At 46.6% G+C, this 22,534-nt stretch overlaps 1 protein-coding gene across 1 annotated transcript; it reads left to right on the forward strand.

Annotated features, from left to right (window-relative positions):
• Positions 1–209: 209 nt before the first annotated feature.
• LOC116441871 (acetyl-coenzyme A synthetase 2-like, mitochondrial) lies at positions 210–22,528 on the forward strand. Its single transcript, XM_032104268.1, is given in 9 exon segments — positions 210–556; positions 3,679–3,775; positions 12,241–12,440; positions 13,547–13,722; positions 15,678–15,758; positions 15,760–15,840; positions 17,469–17,616; positions 17,926–18,063; positions 18,649–22,528. Coding segments are annotated over 9 exon segments (1,401 nt in total). The 5' UTR covers positions 210–261; the 3' UTR covers positions 18,834–22,528.
• The last annotated feature ends 6 nt before the right edge of the window (positions 22,529–22,534 follow it).

Genomic DNA, 22,534 nt, shown 5'->3' on the forward strand with positions numbered 1-22,534 from the left:
GTGCGGGGTGCTCCCGTATGCGGGGAGTCCCTGGGCGCGGGATGCTCCCGGGGGTGCGGGGTGTGCGGGGTGCGCGGGGTGCGGGGCGTGCGGTGTGCGGTGTGCGGGGTGTGCGGGGTGTGGCGCTCCCGGAGCCGCCCCGCCGGGGCAGCCCCTCCCCGCAGGCGGTCTCTCTCTCTCGCTCGCTCGCTCGCTCGGTCCCTCTCGCTCTCCCCGGTCCGGGCGGGCGCGGCGGGGACAGGGGCGCAGCGCTGTGTCCCCATGGCGCTGGCGGCCGCCCGAGCGCGGGCTCTGCGCGCCCTCAGCCGCCCGCGCCCCCCGGGCCGGCTGCCGGTGGCCGCCCGGTGCTGCTGCAGCCAGGCGGGGGCTCCCGGGGCGCTGCCGCCCGGCGGGTACCGGGCCTGGTGGGAGCGGGCGGCCCGCGACCCCGCCGGGTTCTGGGCGGACGTGGCGCGGGGGTGGCTGCTCTGGGACAGTCCCTTCCACACGGCCTGCCAGCCCGGCGACCCCGCTGGTTCCGCCCGCTGGTTCCTCGGCGGCCGCCTCAACGTCTCGGGTAAGGCGCCCCGGCGGCACCGCCCGCTGCTGCCTCCGGGATGCGCGGGAGGCGTCCCGCGGGGCAGAGTTTTCGCCAGCGCCCGACTTTGGGGGAGAAAGCGAGGATTTCGGTTGGGCGGCGCTGGGAGGAAACAAGCCGGGAATTGCGAAATGCTGGAAACGGGGAGAAAATGCGAAGCCGGGATAACCCTGGCTAAGCCTCTTGCCCGGGCGCTGCCTCGCGGGCGGCAGCCTTTCGACCTGCGGAGATCGGCTGGGATGGCCAAGCTTGGGCTCTGCCGGCGGCGGGCGCGGGTGCTGCCCGGTCCCGGGGTGGCTCAGGATGCTCCACAGGTGGGGAACGGTCCCAGGCTTTCACGGCAGAAGGGAGTTTTTTTTTTTAAACGAAGATCTTGTTCTTTTCCTCCAACTTCACCACTCAACATGAAGCAAGAGTAAAATTTGCCGTGGCTGCCCTGACTGCTTTTGAGTTTTGTCCGGCCATATCTGCCTTAAAGGCTCTTGAGTGCTGCAGTTGTGCTTCATCCAGTGGGAGCGAGCTCCAGCCCCATCCACGGTACCACTCAGTGGTGATGTCTTTTAACAGGGATGAATATGTCTGTCCTTCATTTCCCATTCCTGGAGAAGGCACCAGTTCAGAAGTGCAGTAACTGTAATATCTGTGGCCACTTTTTTTTTGACAGCAAAAGTGGAAACCCTCCCCAGGTCTTCCAGAGAACATAAGGAGTGTCTCCTCCCAAGGAATGATGCCCAGCAGTGGATCCCAAGCTTATGGACATGTATATACAGCCCTGCGTCCAGCACCCAGCAATCAGAGGATTTTGGCCAGGGTTTTGTTTTCATTATTTCCTGTTGAAAGGAAGATCTTGTCTGAGCACAAACTTTAGGGATCTATTTCCTCTGTAGAGTGGGATCAACACCTTCTTCTGGATCCCATGTCAGGTCTTTGACATCCAGATCTTGCTCAGCCTTGGGTCTGGTTCTTCAGCAGACACTAAATGCCACTTAGTTTTCTTTGCATACGTAAAAGGAAGTCATAGGCCTTTGAAATGGACAGAATTAAACGGGTTTGCTTTTGCTGGTTTTCTTTTCAAGCATGGTGAAGGCAGTGCTTGGCCACAGCCAAGTGGCTGTTTTTCTGTTATGAGGCTCTGGTTTTCTCCTTTCACCTCTTGATTCGACACTGGCTGCAGAAACATGGCAACAGTTCAGGTCCCTGATCCAGAACATCCTGTGTGCACGTCTCCCAGCACAGCTAAACCATGAGCAACTGAGTCATCTGATGCTTTTTGCTTGAGGCCCCTTGCAGTAGGATTTTGGGGACCTGTGAGCTTCAATGCTTTTGGATTTATTGCACTGTAACACTTGCTCAGGAGAATAACCTGGCAAACTACTGCATTTCCCACCAGGACACGTTCTCAGGAGCATGTCATACTGAGATGAATTGTTTCTGAGCATTGTCAAGGAAGAAAGAAAATGTATGGAGAAACCATTAGGGTGTAGTAGTAAGGGGGGAGGTCACTAAATTCTATTTTGTAAAATGAGCAAAAGGCTCTTGTAAGCCTAAGATCAGGAAGGAAATAATAGCATTTGGCTCTAGTTCACCTGCCGGTTTGTACTGAGCTAAAGCTCCCCCTTGGCTCAGCCGGGGCTTTCTGCAGCAGAAATTCCCTCTGAAGGCCAGTGTGGCTGCTCACGAGTAAGAAAAGTTGCTTGAGCAACTTCATGTGATTCGATGTAGCATGGCACATTATGTGAGGGTGTAGCTGCCAGGAGCTTGGAGGTGGGAGTTGCTACTTGTTGTGGACCGAGCCACAGCAATGGACACAGGTAGAGGAAAGCAGTGCGTAACTGCTTAAAGCCTTCCCCATTAGAGCTTTTGTCCTCTTGTATCACATTAGGATGGCTTAAGAAATGGCTTTGTTTCCTTTATTTTTTATAGTACTGCTGCAGGGTTTTACATTAAAAGTAAAAGACTTTAAACAGCTGAAGAACGCTTTTTCAAATTTTCGAGACTAACCCTTGGTCTTGTAATGAGGTGTGTTAAATTGTGAGGGATTTCTTTCTCTGTGCACCTTTAGGGGCTCATTCCCACACCGTGTGGTGGTGAGATGGTGTAATCACAGAACAGCCAAAACTACTACAGCACACAGCTTGTGTTGCACTTAATTTATCTGGAAAAATGAAATCCTTTCCCATCAGTATTAATATTTCCAGGAAATATGGTCTGAAATCCAGCAATTTTAAAAAAGGTTTTCTCTTGAGTTATACAGCAGTGTCCCTGACTAGTTGCCTATTGAAATAAAGTAATTGAAAGATTACAATGCAATAAGTAAGTGTCATATAAGCTTGGAATTAATACTTTACAAGGATGCTCTCTAACTATCAGGCAGGTTGCTATGGGACATGCAGGCAGGTTTCTTTTGTGGATTCTATAAATTTCTTCAGGTTGGTTGCTCTCCCTAAGGCCTCTACTTTAAGTTGTTGAGGGGGAGATGTGCACCTTTAAAAGGTAATTTTTTACCTTTAAATTTTAGGAGGTGGAGTACACAGCCTGAGACATGTTAGTCTTTCCCAGGAGTCTGGTAATTTGTAGGTGTCTGAACTTTGGGTTTGCTGTTTTAGATATTTTCAGTTAGCTGAGATTCAGTTCTTTGTTATACCCTGGAATAAAAATGTTTCACATGAGCTTTAATTAGAAAATCCAAATGGTGCAGTGCTAAATATACCAGCTGGGGAGAACTGTCCGAGTTCTGTAGTGAAATGCTGCTCTGGGGAGCAAAAACATCAAAAGGGTGTCTTGTCTTTGTGCTGCTGGGAGCAGGGGAAAGATTTGGGCTGGCTTAAGCTCAGCCAGTGGAGCTAAGCTGAGCTGAATTGGCCATGGCTTCTCATGAGTATCCATCTCTAAGGCAGCTGTGCCAGTTAAGTGCAGAATTTGTTGTATAGCTTTACTAGAGCTGCAGATGCTCTCAGTTCCTCTGTTATACATGTGCCTAGCAAACTAAAACCTGATGTTTCATCTTCCACTTGCTTGCTGTTGCTCTCAGCCAAGCTAAGTTTACAAAGCACCTTTCATATGATCAGGCTTTGTTTAAACCTGTGGGGTTTTTTTTACAGTAAACTGCTTGGATCAGCACGTTGAAAAGTCTCCGAACAGAGTGGCTTTGATTTGGGAGAGAGATGAACCTGGGACTGCGGTGCATGTCACATACAGGTATGGCACCTTTTCACAATGCCTGGCAGTGTGGGGGAACAGGAAATGGGATTTTTTCACCTGACAGTTTCCTTTTTGCTTGTGGAAGATATGCATGGGAGAATTTCTGCGAGCAGCTTCTGGTTTCAGCAGAGCAGCAAATGTTTTGGTGCAAACATCTCGTGTCAACAGTTTGATACTGAGCCCTGGCTGAAGGAGATTTTAAGCTCCCCATGTTCCTCTTCCCCATCCTCAGCAGTTTAGAACAACCTTGAGGTTGCTCTGAGTGACACTGACTTGTAATTGATGCTACAGATGGTAGGGTTTGTTAGAATATGGCAGGTTTAAGCATATTTCTCTTCTCCTTGCTATATGCCCTCATTTAGGAGACAGTCCTGCCTTTTACATCACCTCTGTCTCTAGTGAGAGTTAAATGTTTCCCAGACTTGTATGTTCCTCAGTGCATGTTTTAGGGAGCCAAATGTTTGAGCTGCTGAATCTCTGGGAGCCAGATGTTTGATCTGCTGGATCAGAAAGCAGAGGAGATGTAGGAAGTCCTAGTATCAGACCTTTATAGAATGTTTTCTGGAACTTGTTGGGATTCCTAGAGCTAAGTTTACAAAGCACCTTTGGGTCTGAATAGGTTCTGGTGGTCTGATTTCATCTCCAGAATCTGTTAAAGCTCCTGGAAACATTATTCATTGGAGTGAGGAAAGTGGTCAGCAGGGAGGAGTGGGTGTAAAAATAACTTTGAAAGGTTAGTGCTCCATGCAACAGAAATAAACACTATCTGATATAAATCTGTGAAAGGAGTGTATTGGTTTTAACCTTGGTATTGTTACCTGACAGGGTGTTTAGGCCTGTTATGATATAAATATGGTTGTAATGAACTGGGTAGCTTGGCTAAGTGCTTTTGCTTTTTGCCATTCTGGTGGCAAACATGGAGATGGAACCAAAGGTTTCTACCAGAGTTTATGTATGGTGTGTTTTCCTCCCAGGTTTGTGCACTTTTACCTCTCTCTTTATGCCTCAGGCATGAAAACTAGGGGTAGGAGAGAGGTGACAATTGTGCTCAGATTATCCTGATAAGGGGAGCAGCCAAACAGATAGCACAGCCTCATTCAAGGCAACTCCAGCCTCCCCCTTAGGCTGCTATTTGAAATGTACTGAGCTGCTCCAGACACTCAAACATCTTATCTGCGATCTCTGGAGATAAGGGATGGCCCTTTTGAACAGCAACAGAACTGGTTTTTTTTCCTGGCCATGCCAAAATGCATTTGAAAGGTAGTGTATTTTCAGCCTGTGGAATTGTGATTGCTGTGACACAAAGACATGTAAACCACGTCTGAAAACTGAACCCTTCTTTGTGCAGCCTTACAGAGATACAGTACTTGGTACCAGAAGGGAGAACATCCAAGTGAAGGATGAGTTGGCAGCCTCTATTTTCAAACTTCTGCCTATCTTTGAGAGCCGTGTTTCTGTTTCTGCCTGATACTCTGGATGAGATGTGACTGCATTTGAGTTGAGACTTTGGTCCTACCACGTGGTAAAACAGGTCACTTGGTTTTCTGCTTATCTCATTAAGTCAGGAATAGCTTTGTTGAAAACAGAAATACTGTATGAGTATTTTGCCTTTTCTGTGGTCTTTGGGCTGCATTTTTACAGGTTTTAAATGGGACAGGAAGCTTTCTCCACAGTGTGTTGGCAGTGACTTCTCTTTGAGACAGAGCTTAGTTGAAAACCTTTTGCAGTAGTCCTTATCTGAGCTAGAAATTTTGTGAGGGAAAGCATATCAGAGAAGGAAGTGGCCCAGGAGCTGGGATGCTGGTTGAGTAGTCCTTGGTGAGCCTCCTGTAGCACATCAGCCTCAGCATAAAGAGGGAATGAGAAGGATGCTGGACATAGCTGTGGCAGAAGAGAGATGCTCCTTTCCTTAGGATCTGGATGTGCTGTTAATGGATAGAAGCCTTAGAGTAAGGACATGGCACTCTAGGAAGCCAAAGACTTTTTTTTGGGCACTGCTTTGGACCAGCTTTGAGTAAGGTTGTGGATTCTCAGCTGGGAGAGGGCTCTGCGGGACTTATGTGCAATGTACTGCAAGGCACCAGTTTTTTGCATTATCTACTTTGCAAAGCTTGCTGCTATGAGCTGCTTCTCCTCAGAGATAAGTGACACAAGGAAAGATGCAGCTGCTGGCCTGGGTCCTCTGCCTTCTCCTCTGGGGAGTTGTCAGGGACAAGAAAACAGCTGAGTGCTGGCCTTGTTCCCATCACATCCTGCCAAGGAAGAAGATGGCTGTGCAGGAAAAGGGCTGGATCAGGCTTTCTCCTCCCTGAGGAAGGGAAAAGCCTTCATCAGTGGACATCCTCCATGCATTGGCAAGAAGCACAGCTGCATTGCAAAGTGCTGTCCCAGCTAGCTCATCCTTGGCAGAAATTAAAGCCTCAATTTGCCTCTGCTGTGGGCAAAGAGCTGGTGGGCTGTGCCACCATGTGCCTACATCCCTGTGCACGTGTGTCAGCAAGGTGGGTTCTGTCTGTGCAGCAGAGTTCAAGTGCTCTGTGCTGAGGGAAGAATCCAAACATCTGCTGATTGGCAAAGATACACAAAGCCATAGGTGAAACATTTCATTTTTGCACCAAGAGATGATGGCTGCTCTTAAAGCTCAGTTGTGATGATCTTTTTCACTGCTGAGTTTTGTTCTGTCTCTCTAGCAACTCAGCCTTTCAAGAAAAAAATTCCCTGGCCATTCTTGCTTTTTCCTCCGTCTGGATTTCATTTCTATCAAGTAGAAATTTAGCTAAATTTAAAATTATCTCTGTTTTTGAATGGGAAGCCAAGAGACTTGTTTTTTTACTGCTTTATGACAACAGGGAATACAACCCTCCTGGGCTTTGGTGGCTGCAATCAGCAAAGTGGGGACAGATCATGCAAATCCATTATCAAGAGGCTCTCTGGCTCTGCAGAGGCTAAACCACCAAACACTCCTTGATAGGGCCGTGGCTTAGGAGCAGGACTGTGCTGCTGTGAGCTGACAGCTGAATTTATTGTCAGAAGGGTCCAACCTGACTGGGAGTGTTTTGTCCTGCTCTGTGGATATCGTCAGGGCCCAGAGCCTTTGAAACCTTGCAGAGGAATTCCCCAGTGCACTGCTGAGCCTGGGTTTTTAAAGGCACTGTGTCTTATAAAAGCAGGTGGAGTTGGTGGCTGGAGCTGTTGGGTTGCAGCCTCTGTAAGTTCAACCACAGTAAGTGTTGAAGACAGCAGCTAAAGTTATGCCAGCCCTCCCCTTCTCTGACATGAAGTTATTCTCTCTGATGTTCCTTGGTTTTCCATGGTCTCTACAAGTCACCCACCTGTGACCCAGTGGATCTGCAAAATCTCATGGCTGTTGTCAATGGCAGCTATGGGAAGTGGGCAGCAGAATGCATTAGCTAACCTGTTTTTCAAAAGGGCTGCAGGTCTCAAAACAAGGGTGATCACTTTGGTGCAGAAAACGTTGCTGTCAGAGGGAAAGTTCAAAATGCAAAATAGAAAGTAGGGAGAGAGGAAAGCTAAAGGACCAGAAATTAGGGTCCTAGGTAGGTGGGAGAGAAGTGGTTGGACATCTTCATGAGCAGCATGACAGCCATGCCTTTAAAAAACCAATGGATTCCTCAGGCTGAGCTAAAATAGTTCAAATTATATCAGAGATCACAGTGAAGACTGTAGCTGGAAGCCATGATGGTACTTACCATTGGCAGCAAAACTCTTTTCCATCTTTCCAGAGTTGCCTTTTTAAGTTGAAGTTGCAAGTAAATCTTGCCCAGGCTTTCAGCTTTCCTCATCCAAGACAGCTCATGGATTTTTCACTTTCTCACCTGAAAAAGGTTGCAAGGGGTGTCCCTTGCCTTTAGTTCAGGATGTCTGCAGGAAGGCTGGGCAGTTGTGCTCTAATGCCCAGTTTGGACACTTGACCTGAATTTTCAAACACTTTCAGCCTAATCCAAACTATAGTTCCAGGAAATAAACTGATTGCTGCAAGAAATACTCAACCCAGCATTTGTGCCATGACAGCAGAAGAACATGGCTTGGGCTAAGTCTCTAAAACAGGTAGCTAAGTACCTAAAACAGGTACTGTCAAAGCCTGTATATGGCATTGAATGTAGTAAGAAAAACTTTAGAATAACTTTGCAAAATCTTGCTCCCCAAAGAAGGTCTTGATGCAATTTTTTTTTAATGTAAAAGGAACTGTCTTCCTTTGTTTAGAAAGCTGCAGGCTGTCTTGCTGTGGCAAAAGGTAACATCAGACTTACTGGAAAGCTGTTTCTGCAAAGCATCCCTGAAATGCGTCAGAGAAGTGCCACGTGGTGCTGATGGGTTTTACAGAAGTCGTTCCAGACACTGCACTGAGTGATGGGCTCTGGAAACACAGGCACAGCTTTATCTGGGGAGGGCTCTGGGAGAAATACGGTCTGTCAGTTCCTGAGCAGAGATGTAAGGACAGGGAGAGGAGTGCTGTGTCTGTTAGATTAAACAGAAGGACTGGCCTGAACAATGATCTGCTGGCTCTGTTGGAGGGCCGGCCTTGTAGGTCTTGTGCTTAGAAGTGATGCTGTGGTAGCTGAGGAGATGCCTATATAGAGAGTGATGAGTCTGGAAGACAACAGGCCCCAAGCCTTATTCATGGGCAGAATGAAAACACACCTTATATAGAGAGACACAAGAGTTAATTATTAGTTTTACCCTTAACACTCTAATCTTCTTACTCAAGTTCTAAATAATACAGAAAAAGAAAGAAATAGGTCCTGTTGGTTACCACTGATACCACATTTGTCCAGCAGCAGGACATTTTTCTGTGTTCATTAATGCACCTGCCATCTTCCTGGCTTGCTTTGTTTTAAATGCACAGACTGGATGTATTGCTCTTTCTCCTTTGCAAATGGTCTCCCCTTCTGAGTCCAGCTGGTTGCTGCTTCCCTGTTTCTCAGCTCTTGTCTGACACTTTACCCACTGGAGCAGTGTTCTGCTGTCCAGTTTGTTCTCTGACTTGCTCTCAGCTCTTACAGTTTGCTTTTGCAGAGGATCCTCAGACTGTTGTGCCATGAACTGACTCTGCGGTTTCTCATCTGTCTCTGTCAAGAGGGCTTGGACACTTCCTTCTGCTTGCAGCACATTTCCTTCTCCTGCAGTGGCTCTGCTGAGATCCTCCTGCTGTCTGCCCTGCTTGCACAGAGGCAGCTGGGTGCCCTGGGACCCTCTGTGTGCCCCGTGGCTTTGTTCCTCTCCAGTGGCTATTCCTGCCCGCCTCTGCTGAGTGCAGTGCCCTGCTCTGAGGGGCTGCACTGAAATCCTTGGGAGTGCAGGCAGCTGGTGGATGTGCCTTGCTACCAACACACCTCACAGCCAACATTCCATGGCATTGCCCCTGTGTCAGGGGTGGGGCACTGCTGGGTTTGAGGGTTTCAGTTACTCTTGTGTGATGGAGGAACTACAATGCCAAGCTTGGCAGCAGTAGCACATGGGGAGGGCGATGATGGTTGTGGTTACCTCCTGCTCAGTTTGTTTAGGTGCAGTGACTCTGCAGGGTGCTTGTTCCTCCCCAGGATGTGTTTGGGTTAAGAACTGGCAATGTGTGACCTGCTGGCATGTACCAACTGCTCTGCCACTCTGGGGTCAGAACAAACTAAGATCTCCCTTTCTTTCCTCGCTGAAATCTCTGGTTTACATGTTTTCCTGGATTTTCCTGTGTCTTGCTTCCAGGCCAGGGGGGGAGGTGCGAAGGGAAGCATTATTCTGGAAGGCTTCTGCTTGGTGAGGTGCTGGGTGTGAATGTGGAGAAGGTGCTGCCTGGGGGCTCACTGTACTCCTGGGCTGGGAGCTGCGAAAGCCGTGGGAAGGAGAGGAGAGGAGAGGAGAGGAGAGGAGTTAGATAACAAAATGTGTTTGAAGGAGTGAGGGAGTCAAGGGAAGGCTTCCTGATGCAGCATTTCTGCTAACTCCCTTTCTTGAACTGGAGGGGAAGCCTGACTTGCTGCCACAGGAGCCAAAAGACATACCTGATGCTCAGGCATTCGTGGATTTCTTTGTTGGAATTCTTGGCTTCACCTTCTCCTTGCCTTTGTGTCCATTCCCTCATATGCTGCACCTCCAAGGCCTTTCTATCCCAGCATTTCAGCATACAAAGAAGAGACAAATAGAGCTGTGGGTAAAGACTGATCCATGCTGTCTGTCACCTTACTTATACACTCTCATTGAGCAAATGTTAAATTGGGGTTAATCATAAAAACCAATGAGAGCTTCTGCCACTGTGGTCACTGAGTCCTGAATAAGCAAGAGGAACAAGAAGAATCATGGAGTTGCTCAGAAAACACACTGGCATTTCTGTATAGGAGAAAGAGGCTTCAGCTCTGAAAGTACTTGAGTATTTCCCATTGCAGATAAGTAGTTTTCATTTTACTTTATCACAGCTGTCTCTCTGGGGCTTGTTTCCCTTTATGTGCTCTGCAGTTGAGCAGCTTAGTTTTGTTTTGCCTCTTTGTTATTTATCCACATTGAGATTTTTATTTAATGCAGCATCAGATGAATTCCAGGCCAGAAAATGTGGCCTGTTAGGACACGGCACCAAACCAATGGTTGGGTGGGAATTTGTTATTGCACAGAGTTGCTCAGTTCATGAACTCAGTAAAAGCAAAATAATAAATCTGACTGACTGTGCACTTCCATGGTCATGAGGGGCTTGGGAAGAGGTGTTCAATGCTGTGCTTTAGAGTTTAGGCTGATCTCTAACTATAAGGCATTAGGGGGAGTTCAGTCTGGGATGCAGCTGCTCCATCCCTGCTTTCTGCAGGCCTGTGGTCACTCTGCAGGGGCAGCTGTTACCAGCTACTGCCAGAGAGCAGGCACTGAACATATCTGGCCACCTCTCCGAGTTCAGAAATAGACTGTTTACTTGATACTACAGGAAAAGTCTTAGAATAAATAATATTAAGTGCCGTGCCTTGGATTTGAGGCTCCTTTTCCTTGTTTCTCTCTTGGTTTAAGACAAGTTAAGGGGTGGACACTCCAAAAATTAGTTATTCTCAGCCCATAGTTTTGGTAAGACATTTCCAAAGCAGAGCACTTCAGCTTTGCCTATTTCCAACTTGCAAGGGTTTAAAAAAAGGAACAAAATAATTTTTGATGAACCAGAAATAACTTTTCATTTTATTTGCAGCTCAGCCACCAGTTGAAAATTGGGGTTGTTTTGTAGCTATGGGCAGTTCTGGGAGAAAAGGACACATAAGATAAGGATTCATTCTTTACAGCTTATTAGGGAATACAGCCCACCAAAATTAATTTCTTTGTTAACAGTTATGGTGGTATAGTTTTCAACCCCTAAGGGTTTGCAGGTTGCAGGTTGATGATGAACATGCTGGAGAGCAGAAGATGTCTCTCTTCTCTGGGCCTTGGTACTCAGAGAGTTGGTGAACACAGAGGACAATTGTAATTTCTGGCAGACTCTGCCAGTCTGCTCCTCGGAGCTGATGATTGGCACCAGAAGGAGTGCTCTGCTGCCCCTTGTGAGCACCTTGTGCTGCACCTCCTCCTTTGGCATGAGACCACTCCTCACCTGACACAGTACCCCTTGTTCCCAAAGCCCTTCTACTGCAGGAATACAGAGCTGTTCATGGCAGCATCTTGGTGCCAGGTGTACCTGCAATTGTGTTATCCCCTGTGCAGGCATCAGAATAAGGATATATGCAAGCACTTGCCCACAAAGTGCTTTTTCATTCCTTAGAGAAACGTTTTTGCTATTGTCACCATGTCACAGCAGTGAGTCCCGTGAAAAGAGCCTTAGTTCCTGTTCTCAGTGTTCCTTTCTCTGTGCAAGAGTGGCAGCAAGGCTGTTGGGCTGCAGGTGATCCAGCTTTGATGAGAATCTTGTAAAATCTGCCCCTTACACAAGTGTCTCCAGACTTCTTTTCTTTCTTGTGCATGCAAATGTGTTGCTTACCCTTGCAATTTAAAGAGAAGCTCCTGGTTGCAGAGCACTTCCAGCTCTTGCCCGATGTAAACAGTGCTGGGAGTCCTTGGACAACACTTCCATTTAATCTTGTGTTTATCCCACTTGTGTTCCCAGTAGCTTCTGACTGAGCCTTGTGGGTAAAAAAGGCATCAGGTGTGGCTGAAATGAGCCCTGATTCCTGGAGGCAGCACAACAGCCCCTGTCTTGCTGGCTGCTGTGGCCACATCACAGGCTGGCAGCTCCGGGCAGTGCCTGCAGCACTCTCACCTGTCCTTCTGCAGCAATCACCACTCCACCCTTTTCTCTCCTCTCCACAATAGCAGGAGCAGCCTGGCTACCACCATGCCCCAGGCCACCCTTCTTTAAGATGCCCTGTACTGCTGAGATGAGGTCCAGAGGTGATCATGATGCCTCACTCTGTCCAAGTTCCTCTTTTCTTTGCTCACCTCATGTAAAGCAGGTTGTGGAGTCACATGACAGCATTCCTTCTGTGCCGCAGGGAACTTCTGGATCTGACTTGCCGCCTTGCCAACACCCTGAAGAAATATGGGATCCAGAAAGGGGACAGGGTGGCCATCTATATGTCTGTGTCCCCTTTGTCGGTGGCAGCCATGCTGGCTTGTGCCAGGATCGGTGCTGTTCACACCGTGGTCTTCGCTGGATTCAGCGCTGAGTCCTTGGCTGGGAGAATCCTGGACTGTGAGTAGATGCAGACTGGGGAACAAACGCCTCTGTGACAGTGCTCCAAGGCATATCCCAGCCCTTGATTTCTTGGTTCCTTCTCACCTAGCAGGACAGTTGACTCTCCCCTGCCGAGTGCAGTGAGGAGCCTTTTCCTGAGTGACATATGCAGTGTCCTCTGGCCTTAGAATACTTAATAAATTGCTTAACATTCAGTGTGCACCAGGTTATTGCTTGAGAGCGGTGAAGCTGGAAAGAAAACCAGAGCTTAGGGATAGGGCCTGATTTGTTCTTTTGCAGTATAATTGCAGTGTTTCTTTGATACTCTTGCACAGTACTAATTCTGCATTCTCAATTGTGATGCTGTGATTTATGTGTAGTACTGGAAGTGCTGGCAGCCTGCCCCGCTCTCTGAGCTCTTGTACCAGCAGACAGAGCTGTTCTCAGCCCCAAAGTACTTGTATAGTGTGATTAGGTAAAAAGTGGTGCTAAAAATAGCAACAGAAGAGAGAAATAGCCAGTGGCTCATGTCCTAGCAGTCACATCAGTTTCTTTGTGGCTAGTGTGAGGGAGTAAGTCTTACAGAAATTTTCATGCTTTTTTCTTCTTTTTAGTGGAATTAATCTGCAGAGAGCAAGTACACGGTTCAGTTATCCCTCACACAGGGAACTAGGAAGAAGCTGTTCTCCATGTCAGCTTTGCAAGGCAGGGACGGATGATTTCATTGCAGTGAGTGACACATAGGCTGGATGTTGGGAAAGACTTCCTCATGTTTGTGATAGACATTGGAGTGGACTGCTGGGGAAAGAGTAGAGTAGATGCAATTGGAGTGTTTTAGGAAGGTTGAAGGGATAGCTGTCAGAAGTGGTTTAGCTGAAGTGGACCCTGCCTTGAGGTGGGGGAGATAAAGAACTTATGGAGGTCCCAGCTACCCTTAATCTCTGTGTGTCTCTGTGGGTTTTAAAGTATTTTCATCAGGGACACTGACTGGTTTTGATTGACAGCAGTTCTGAGTATTTGTCACACGTGTTGTCCTATACACCACCCCCAAAGTAATGAAAGTTGGGTGTGCTTACTGGCCTGGAAGACAGGCTGGCATGTCTGCTAATTCTTTCTCTTTTTAGCTGGATGCAAAGCAGTTATCACATACAACCAGGGAGTCAGGGGAGGCCGAATCATAGAGCTGAAGACAACTGTGGATGAAGCTGTGAAGAACTGTCCAAGCATCAAACATGTGTTTGTGGCTCAGAGGACAGATAACAAAGTCCAGATGGGTGACCGTGATATTCCCCTTGAAGAGGTATGTTGTTGTTGGATAACTGCTTTTAGGTCTGCATGTTGGCTAGGATAATCTTTCTCTCCATATGTGCCTTTGGGGCCTGAGTTCTGCTCCTTACAGCATCTGGATCTTCATCTTCAAATGGACTGCCTGTATTTACAGTCTGCTAGGATTGTGATGCAGAGCAGCTGAGTCTATGTCTGGTTTATCTCAATACGGGCAGGGCTATGCTGCTCCATTTCAGTAGTCCTGCAAACAGTGCTGAGATTTAGGAAGTGTTTCCTGAGACCCAGAGGTCACTGAGACCATTGTGGCCGTTGTTATTTTACCGTGTTCCGACGCTGTGTTATGGATTGCATGTGCACTCAGACTGGACACTGTTGAAAGGCAGTGCAGAAATGATGAAGTTCCTAGAGAGGCTTCATCCAGCCCGTGAACAGCGTTGTGGTTGCCCCATGGTGGGAGAACAGTGATGGCTTGGGACTATTTAGAGCCTGTGCTTCCTGGGGAAGAAAACAGCCATTGTTTTTATGTGTTTAGCTGGCACACATGGGACTCCAGGCTAATGCAGAAGTAGTTTTATCAGTTTGCTGGCAGTAGTAAACAGGAACTACTCATGCTAATAATGCCTGGAAAAAGCTAATTGCTGGCAAGATGATTGCTCAAGAGCCTCTGTGCTGGTCACATGAGATAGAAAGAAGTACTAGTGTTAGTTAAACAGAGAAGACAGGTTTTATTCAGAAATTGTCTTACTCCTTACTCCAACAAAGGATGTTGTGATTATTTTGCTTAGTCTGCAAACAGCTTGACGTGCTTTAGTGATCCAAGAGCTGAGCTCATCCCACTGTCAGTTTGTAGGGTCTGAAACAAACAAGAAATTAACTAGTTAATATTGTTAAAGATCCTTACTGTTCTTTACAGCAGCTGTACTTTCCAGCTCCTGTGCAATGGCTTATTGCAAAATTTAAGCTCATGTTGTAATGGAGCATATGAGGATTCCATCTTTGTTTCAAAAACTGGCAAGTCAGCCTGAATTGGCAGTGCTGAAATGTCATGAGAAATACCTGAGATGAGCAGCAGTGCTGTAACTCAGCGGCTAAGAATTACACCAGACTTTGTGAACTCTTTGTATTTTATTAAGCTTTGTTTGTCAGACACTTTTAAACAACTGGACCTACTGATGGTAGTGTTTCACCTTGTAAATACAGTGCGTTTACAGTGTATACTCATAAAAAGGCAGTACCAAGAAACTCCTCCAAGGAGCCGCCTAATTAACTCTTGCAAGAAATCATTATTCATCAAGACACTACAGAGCTCAAGAGAAGCTCTGACCAAGCAGGACATTGCATCCTTCACTCCTGTGGTTCTGACTGTAGGGGGTGAGGAGAGGATCTCACCCAGCTGGCCAAACAAGGGAGTATGAAGAGAGTGACAGAGGCAGGAGAATAAAGCACTCTTCTTCTCCTCGGTAGAAAGAAATTAGAAATTTGAGGATCACATCGACAGGGACAGTCATCCATTGCTGGGGCCAGGGAAGGGAGATGAACACACAGTTTAACTGTAGCACTACAGATTTTAGAGGAAAAGGAAGGTACTAAGCAGTACCCAGTCAGCCTTGCTGCTGCTGTCAAGTGTTTGCAGTCACATTTGGATTTCCACCAGCACCTTGCAAAGGCTTCAAATGTAAACAGCTATGACTTACCATTTTTTTTTCCTGAAATGTTATTTTATCTGGCCTGTTCTCCTTGACTTCTCTGCCCAGCAGAGGTACTGGTGGAAAGGTTAGATGCTATGTACCCACAAGGAACCTTTCACTAGGTGAGCCCATATAAGCTATGATAAATCCATGGACATTTATGAAGGGGTGACAGCAATGGTGGCTCTTGTCTCTGGACACTGTTGCCATGCCTACAGAGTGTGATGGTTGGCTCCGTATAGCCAAAGTCTTTCTGTCATTGCCACCTTTTCTTTCTTAGGAGATGACCAAGGCAGATTCCGTCTGCACTCCAGAGAGCATGGACAGTGAAGACATGCTCTTCATGCTGTACACATCGGGCCAGCACTGGGAAACCCAAAGGAATTGTTCACACCCAGGCTGGATACCTGCTGTACGCTGCTCTCACACACAAGGGTAACTCAGCTGCCTCCTCTGGGAAAGGGTTCACTTACCTTCCAGCAGTGCTAACAAGAGAGGACCTGGCTCAGGGAAAAGTGCTGTATTCTCTGCTTGCTGCTCAGTTGGCTTATTGGTTGTAACAAGCTGGAAAATGCCTGAACTATGTAATTAATCTTCAGGATTTGTTCTGAGGAATATGATTACTATGCAAACCTGAACCTAGAGTTATGAAAGCAAGGAAATGGCAGTGCTGCTCTTGCATTTAAAATGTGCCAATGCTGGCTGCCCAGAATTTGCAGCTGAGGAGATTCTGGTAAGTATCTTACTGGCATTGGTAATGTGGATATTACTGTAGTATTTTGCGTTGGGATGCTGGACTTTTTTATTTCAGAGAGGATCTGGACTCTTAAAATAGCCTCTTTGCATAGTACTTTTTGTGCGAAGAAAAAGAATTGTATTTCCTTATGGTTGCACCGCTGTTCTGCTTTTCTGGGTGATCAAGAGAAAATCTTTTAACCTTCTTTCTCTTGAAAATGGAAAGAGTCAAGGCACTGCTTCTTGAAGCTTCTGGTCTGAGCTCTGGATATTAAAAGGTAACAGTGAAAAGAGGAGAGGACTGCAGTGAAAGATTTCCACCTGGCTTTAGTGGTATCACCCTGTTTGTAATCACACACAATTCATGTGAAGGTTTTCTTTCTTTAGGCTGACATGGTTGAATTTTTACAAGATTTGAATGTTTAAGTGTCAGACTTCTCTGTATGAAGAGCATTTGTTACGTCAGCTTTTCTAAGTGACAGCGTAAACTCCAAGGCATCTCTTTGTTAGTCCAGAAGGTAGATCTGCACCCTGGTGCATTTTCTCCACATGCAGAGTGCATGAGAGGGAAAGGCACTTGGAAAAGTAAGGTGGGAATTGTCTTTTCTAGGTGGAGGGATTAGCTGACCTGTGTGATCTCTGTGGTCTTTGCACATTCACCTGGGACACCCTTGTCACACACTCATGGGGTTTTTTTTTAGTTCTGATCCATACACTTGACTCCTTATGAGTCAGGACGTCTTCACCGTATGGTAGAGGAGTTAGATTTCCATATCCAAGACAAGATAATGAGTTCTCCCAGATCTTTATCTTGAATTTGATGAGCAAGGAGCGGGTAGCCTCTGGAAAGCAATGCACTTGTATAGAGAAGCTGATCAGCTAAGAATATTTCTCAGAAAATGTTTTATGGGCACCCATCAGTTCCTCCAGATCTCTCATGGAAATCTGTTGATATTGGTGAAGGGTCTGAGACTCTGTAGTCTGCAGTTTCCCTGTGACTCAGAATCAGCTCTCCCATGTGAACCACCTGGAGTAGGAAACCATAGGTATCTAAGGCTCTGAGCTTTGGTTGTAGCTTTGTTGCTCCAGCTGAGCAGCTGCTGGTACAGCTGTGCTTCCTGTATGTTTGCAAATGTGCTGGGAGCCTGGGGGCCCTGGTGCTGGTCCCTCTGACTCGCTTCCTCACCTTGGGCTGGTCTTCGTGTGGCCGTGTCCCACACGCCTGGCGCCACTTGCCTCATGTGCTCTCCTGCTCCCATCTGGATGCCCAGTCCAGCACCTTTCCTTTGAGCACCTGCCAACAGGAAATCAGCTGGCCTTACGTTTATCTTTGCAGTATGTGTTTGACTACCAGCAAGGCGATGTTTTTGGCTGTGTGGCCGACATTGGCTGGATCACAGGACATAGCTATGTTGTGTATGGACCACTCTGCAATGGAGCCACCTCTGTCCTGTTTGAAAGCACTCCAGTGTACCCTGACCCAGGTGAGGAGGTGGTGGGAAAAGGTTTGGCTAGACATGGCAATGTGGCAGAAGAGGTTCAGAAACCTGTACAGTATGACCTGTCTGCTCAGGAGAGGTAAGCTCCATTGCTTTGGAACATGTGTATACAACACTCAGGAACATCTGTGAATCCGGGGTAGGGAAAAAAAAGCTGTCATTTCTTTTCCTCTGTACTCACAGTAGCAGCAGCTCCAGCTTTGGCTGTTAACCTTTCAGCTGAGTGTTTGCAGCAGTATGTCCGTGCTGGAAGGGTAAAAAGCCTTCCAGCTTTTTAAAAGTGTGATTTTGCAGGTCGTTACTGGGAAGTGGTGCAAAGGTTGAAAATTAATCAGTTTTATGGAGCACCTACAGCGATACGCCTGCTGCTGAATTATGGAGAAGAGTGGGTGAAGAAATATGACAGATCTTCCTTGAAGGTTTTGGGTTCAGGTAAGGGGCATGAAATCTTCATCTGAAAAAGACAAGGGGTTCTAGCTGGTGAAATGAAGATGCCCGAGGAGCTCAGCTGACCACATGGGATGTGGTTAGAAATAAGATGATAAAGCGGGCTCTGTGTCTGGCTATTCAAATATTTTCTCAGCGGAAGAAGCAACAAAATGACATTTTGGGTCCATTGAACTTTTGTGTGATTGCCTGTTTCCTAGCTTATTTTGCAGGATCACATTCTTGGCTAAAAAGATTTATCTAATGGTAAAGGACATCACTTTGAATTTTACTGGCATAGGTGACCCAAGCAGCATTTTCCTGCATTATTTTCTGTTCTGGAGGTTCTTACTACATGACCTGCATTGATTAGTTACTTTCAGTGATATTCATTGCTTGCCTTTTGGTCCTTCTGGAAAAAGTCAGTCCTCAGTTACATGAGTGCATCGCAGTCCTTTGTGCATCACAGCAGAAGTGCTGGAAGCATTCTGCCTGGAGATCATGCGTTCAGCTTGTTGTACACCAAGAGGGAGAATGAACTGCCCGCAGTCTCTTGGGTCTCAGGTTGTTTTCTTTCTTGTTTTGGTCTAGTGGGAGAGCCCATCAACAAGGAAGCTTGGCAGTGGTTCTACCAGGTGGTGGGAGAAGGGCACTGTACCCTTGTGGACACATGGTGGCAGACAGGTAAGAGGCAGCTTTGGGGGGCATGGGGGACCCTGGTCATTAGCAGGTTGCTGGTGGGGAGAGAGGGATTAGCACATTTCAGTTTGATCTAACAAGTCTGTCAAAAAAACCCTCCTGGCATTTGGACCAGCTTTGAAAAGTCACTGGGGAGTTTCTGCACATAACAGCAATGTAACAACGTGTAAAAGCAATGGCAATGTTGGGTTTTTTGTTTTCCTCTAAATGTTCTTTGATATTTTGAGTGCTGGTAAATGCCAGTTGCTGCTAGAAATATGAGGCAGGGATTGAATTTCTGGGCAAAGCTGGCAATAGTAAGCTTGAATTGCAAAACTCATTTTCAGTTTATCCAGCTGTACTGACCTTGTCATTGTCTTGTCATGCAAAAGCACTGAAAGCACCACATAGCCACAATCTGTACTTAGGTGTGCTTTGTCTTCCTTCCTGGGAATGGTCAGAGGAGGATGGAAAACTAAGCTGTGTAGTCAAAGGGACCTTGTGCAACTGCTCTGGAAGATTGGAAAGGACAGAGTGAGAGAGACTTGCTGGCTGCCCATCAGGTGGCTGGAGGACAGTGGCTGTCACCCAGCAGGGCTGCTGGGGAGCACCTTCTCCCATGATTGAATTGATATTCTGTAGTTGCTTTGGCCCTGGACCTTTGATGCCTTAAAGGATGCACTTGTGTATTGGCAACATGCTTGGCCCATCTGTGTGCATTAGTTAAGGCTTGTTTGCCGTGTACAAGCTGCTGGACACAGTGACTGGCTGTCTCAGATCCCAGTCCAGCTGGAGCAGAGCTGGCCTCTGCCTCCTGGCCTCCCTAGCCAGCAACAGAGAGAGGCCACGTGCTGTACCCAGACTGGGGTTGTGCTGCCTGGTGGGGCCCTCTGCTCGAAGGACTCCTGCAGCTCCTTCCTGGCTCCTTCCTCAGCACCCAGTCTTCTCTTTTCTGAGCACCAACACCCAGGAGTTGCTAAAGGTGCCTTGCAATATGTCCTTCTGAAGTCGTGAGATCCAGTTTGCCATGGAGACAGGAGCACAGCTGCTGGCATTCTGCCTCTGCTGAAAAATAGTCTTAAACTGCCATTGAGCAGAATATTCATTCCCTTTCCAGTCAAGCTGCTCCTGATTTCTTCCTTATTCCTGCTAGCAGGCTCTCTATGTCAGTGTGATGAATTTTCTTCTGGCACACAACCAAGTTCCATTTAATCCAGACCAGGCTTGCAGGCTCTTTTTTTCATTTTCAGATTTGAAATAAAACCACCTCAGAATTCAGAGCAGCAATGTTAACTGCTATCTACTTCAGCTACTGATCTCTTAAATCTTCTGGGTTCCTACATGCTGAGCAGAAGGAAAGCTGGCTGGCTAGGTCTTTCCTCATCATGCTTTCCTCCTCTCTGCTCTGAAAGAAAACACCATGGAGAAACAGTTGATTGCCGCACATTGACATAATTGAGAAGAATCCAGTTTTGCCCTAACATTTTTTGGTTGGTTTGTTAACTGGTGCACGTAGTGTTTGTGCTGTGTTGTCTATTTCCACCAAAGTACAGGGTTAGATGTTGTATTAAATTGTATTTCTCCTGGGATTTTGGAGCAACAACTGTCAGGTAAGAGGTAAAAAAACATTCCCTGTACAGTCTGCTAGAGCAGAGTGCTTGGTCTTACCTTGAACCAGGCATAGCTTTACAGGTAAACAGTCACCAGCTCCTGGAAGCATAATATAATGATAAATATTAATGACATTGATTTTAGTAGAAAGTGGAATCAATCTTTTTCCACAGTTGATGCTTTAATAAAGAGGAAGCCAAGTTAATCTTGGAAAGATTATATATGCCATTTGAACGTAAAAGGAGTGTGGGAAGAGATCACAGGAACAATGTGATGGATGCTGGCTGTGGTCCTGCAGTGTCACCTTTCCTATGCAATTCCAGTATAGCTGGTTAATTGTGCTGCTGTGTGCCGTGTCCTCCACGGGACACTGCTCTCTGGAGCAGCAACCTGTTGCCAGCTAATAAAGCCTGGCAGGCATCAGCTAATGGTGATTTAAGAATCTACTTTAAAGTTTTTGGATGAGGCAAATGAGTGAGAGAGCAATTATGAGAAACAATTGAAATAGTGTGGTGTGTGCAGATGAAAAATTCCTATGGCTCTTGCTGTTGAGACACCAGATTGTGATTGACAGTAACAGAACCAAAGCTGTGTTTGAGTTTTAGGTGTAGTTCTTCACGATGCAGAAAAGACACTAGGTATTTTCACTTTTGTCACTGATTTCACAAACAAAAGAACAGCCATGAACAGAAGCTGGTTTTGAAAGACATCTCTGAACAGACCCTGGAAGCTTTTGTTGTTTGCATCATCTCACATCAATTTAGACTGGCCTGGTGCTTCTGAAACAGATTCCCCCCAAAACGGGCACTCCGATCAGTCTGTGGTGGTAGAGAGCACTTGCTCTACTCTGCTGCCAGATGGGATCTCTGCATGGCAGAGGGGAGCCTGGTTCAAAGCACCCATCCCCTGCTCAGACTTTGCTGTCCTTGCCTGAGGTCTTGGTGGGTTTGCGCTGTGTTGACAGCGTGGGCGCAGGTAATGTGGAAGCACACCTTTCTCTGCCAGCTCTGCCTCTGAAGAGAAAGGCTTCATAAGGGCAGGGTAGAGCCTAGATGTTTTTGCTTGATATCATCTGTCAGTGGCTAAAATTTGTACTTCCAAACCAATTTATAATAGGTGTTCACCATGCAAATAATTTTTAAGGCACCTTTGCTACCATGCAGCTCCCTCAGGAGTGAGACTTTGCGTGCAGCTGGCTTCAGGATGTGTAGGATGTGGCAAACACCATGTTGAAACACAGCTCTCAGTGCTGTATTCAGGATGAGTACTAGCTTAGGAAGAGCAACCTTCAGTTTAATCACAGTCCCTGTTCTGATGCAGATTTTGTCTGTGCAAATAGAGAACAGCAGGTGTCTGGGGTGCTTTTTCCTGAAGAAATTCAAGCTCCCCTTTTCAAAATTAACAGAAACATGAAGTGAATGCACGCCCATCAATGAAATGGGAAATATTTCTATGTGTAAGCCACATGTGAAACCATTTGCTGCAGATCTAAAGCTTAGAGTCCATTAAAGACCCTTCTTTGTAGCTGGATGCAAATTCAGGGTCAAATTCAGCCTTTCCAACCCCTGGTTTCAGTTTTCACAACCTGAGTAAAGCCAGTAGAGGAATGCACTCTTCATGTGGCAGAACATATCTTTATTTATAGAGCTGTATTTTTAAAGGCCTTATTCTCCTTTGTTTTTGTTTCTCTCTTGTATTTCTGAATTAGATTTAGAATACAAAAGACCTCATTAAGGTCAGAGTCTGATTGAATGTTCATCCCAGCAGGAATGAAAAAGGATGATTAAAAGGTTCAATTTTGACTAGAAGATAAGCTCAACCTGCCTGTAAGGGGTGGGTTAATCTCATACTCTGTAATAACAGTAATTCAGACTCTTGAAGTACTTTTCCTGCTAACCTTAGACAGCTATAGAAACACTAGTGGCAGATAAATCCCCTGACATGCTTATGCTTTCCCTGTAAAAGCACTTCTGTGGTAGGAAATGGGGCTGCTGAGTACTGCCCATGCCAGGCCTGTGCTGCTTTCAGATGTCTGTGCTTCTTGGTCCTGCAGAAGCCTTTCCCAGGGGCTCTTTCTTGCAAGGTGGCTTCACTGTTTTCTTCTTGACCTAAGAACAGCTGGAATTTGCTTTCATCCAGCACTGGATGGACTACCTATGTTTTGGTTTTCATTTTTTTTCCAGAAACT

This window comes from Corvus moneduloides, chromosome 3 (genome assembly GCF_009650955.1).
Source record: "Corvus moneduloides isolate bCorMon1 chromosome 3, bCorMon1.pri, whole genome shotgun sequence".
Taxonomy (NCBI): domain Eukaryota; kingdom Metazoa; phylum Chordata; class Aves; order Passeriformes; family Corvidae; genus Corvus; species Corvus moneduloides.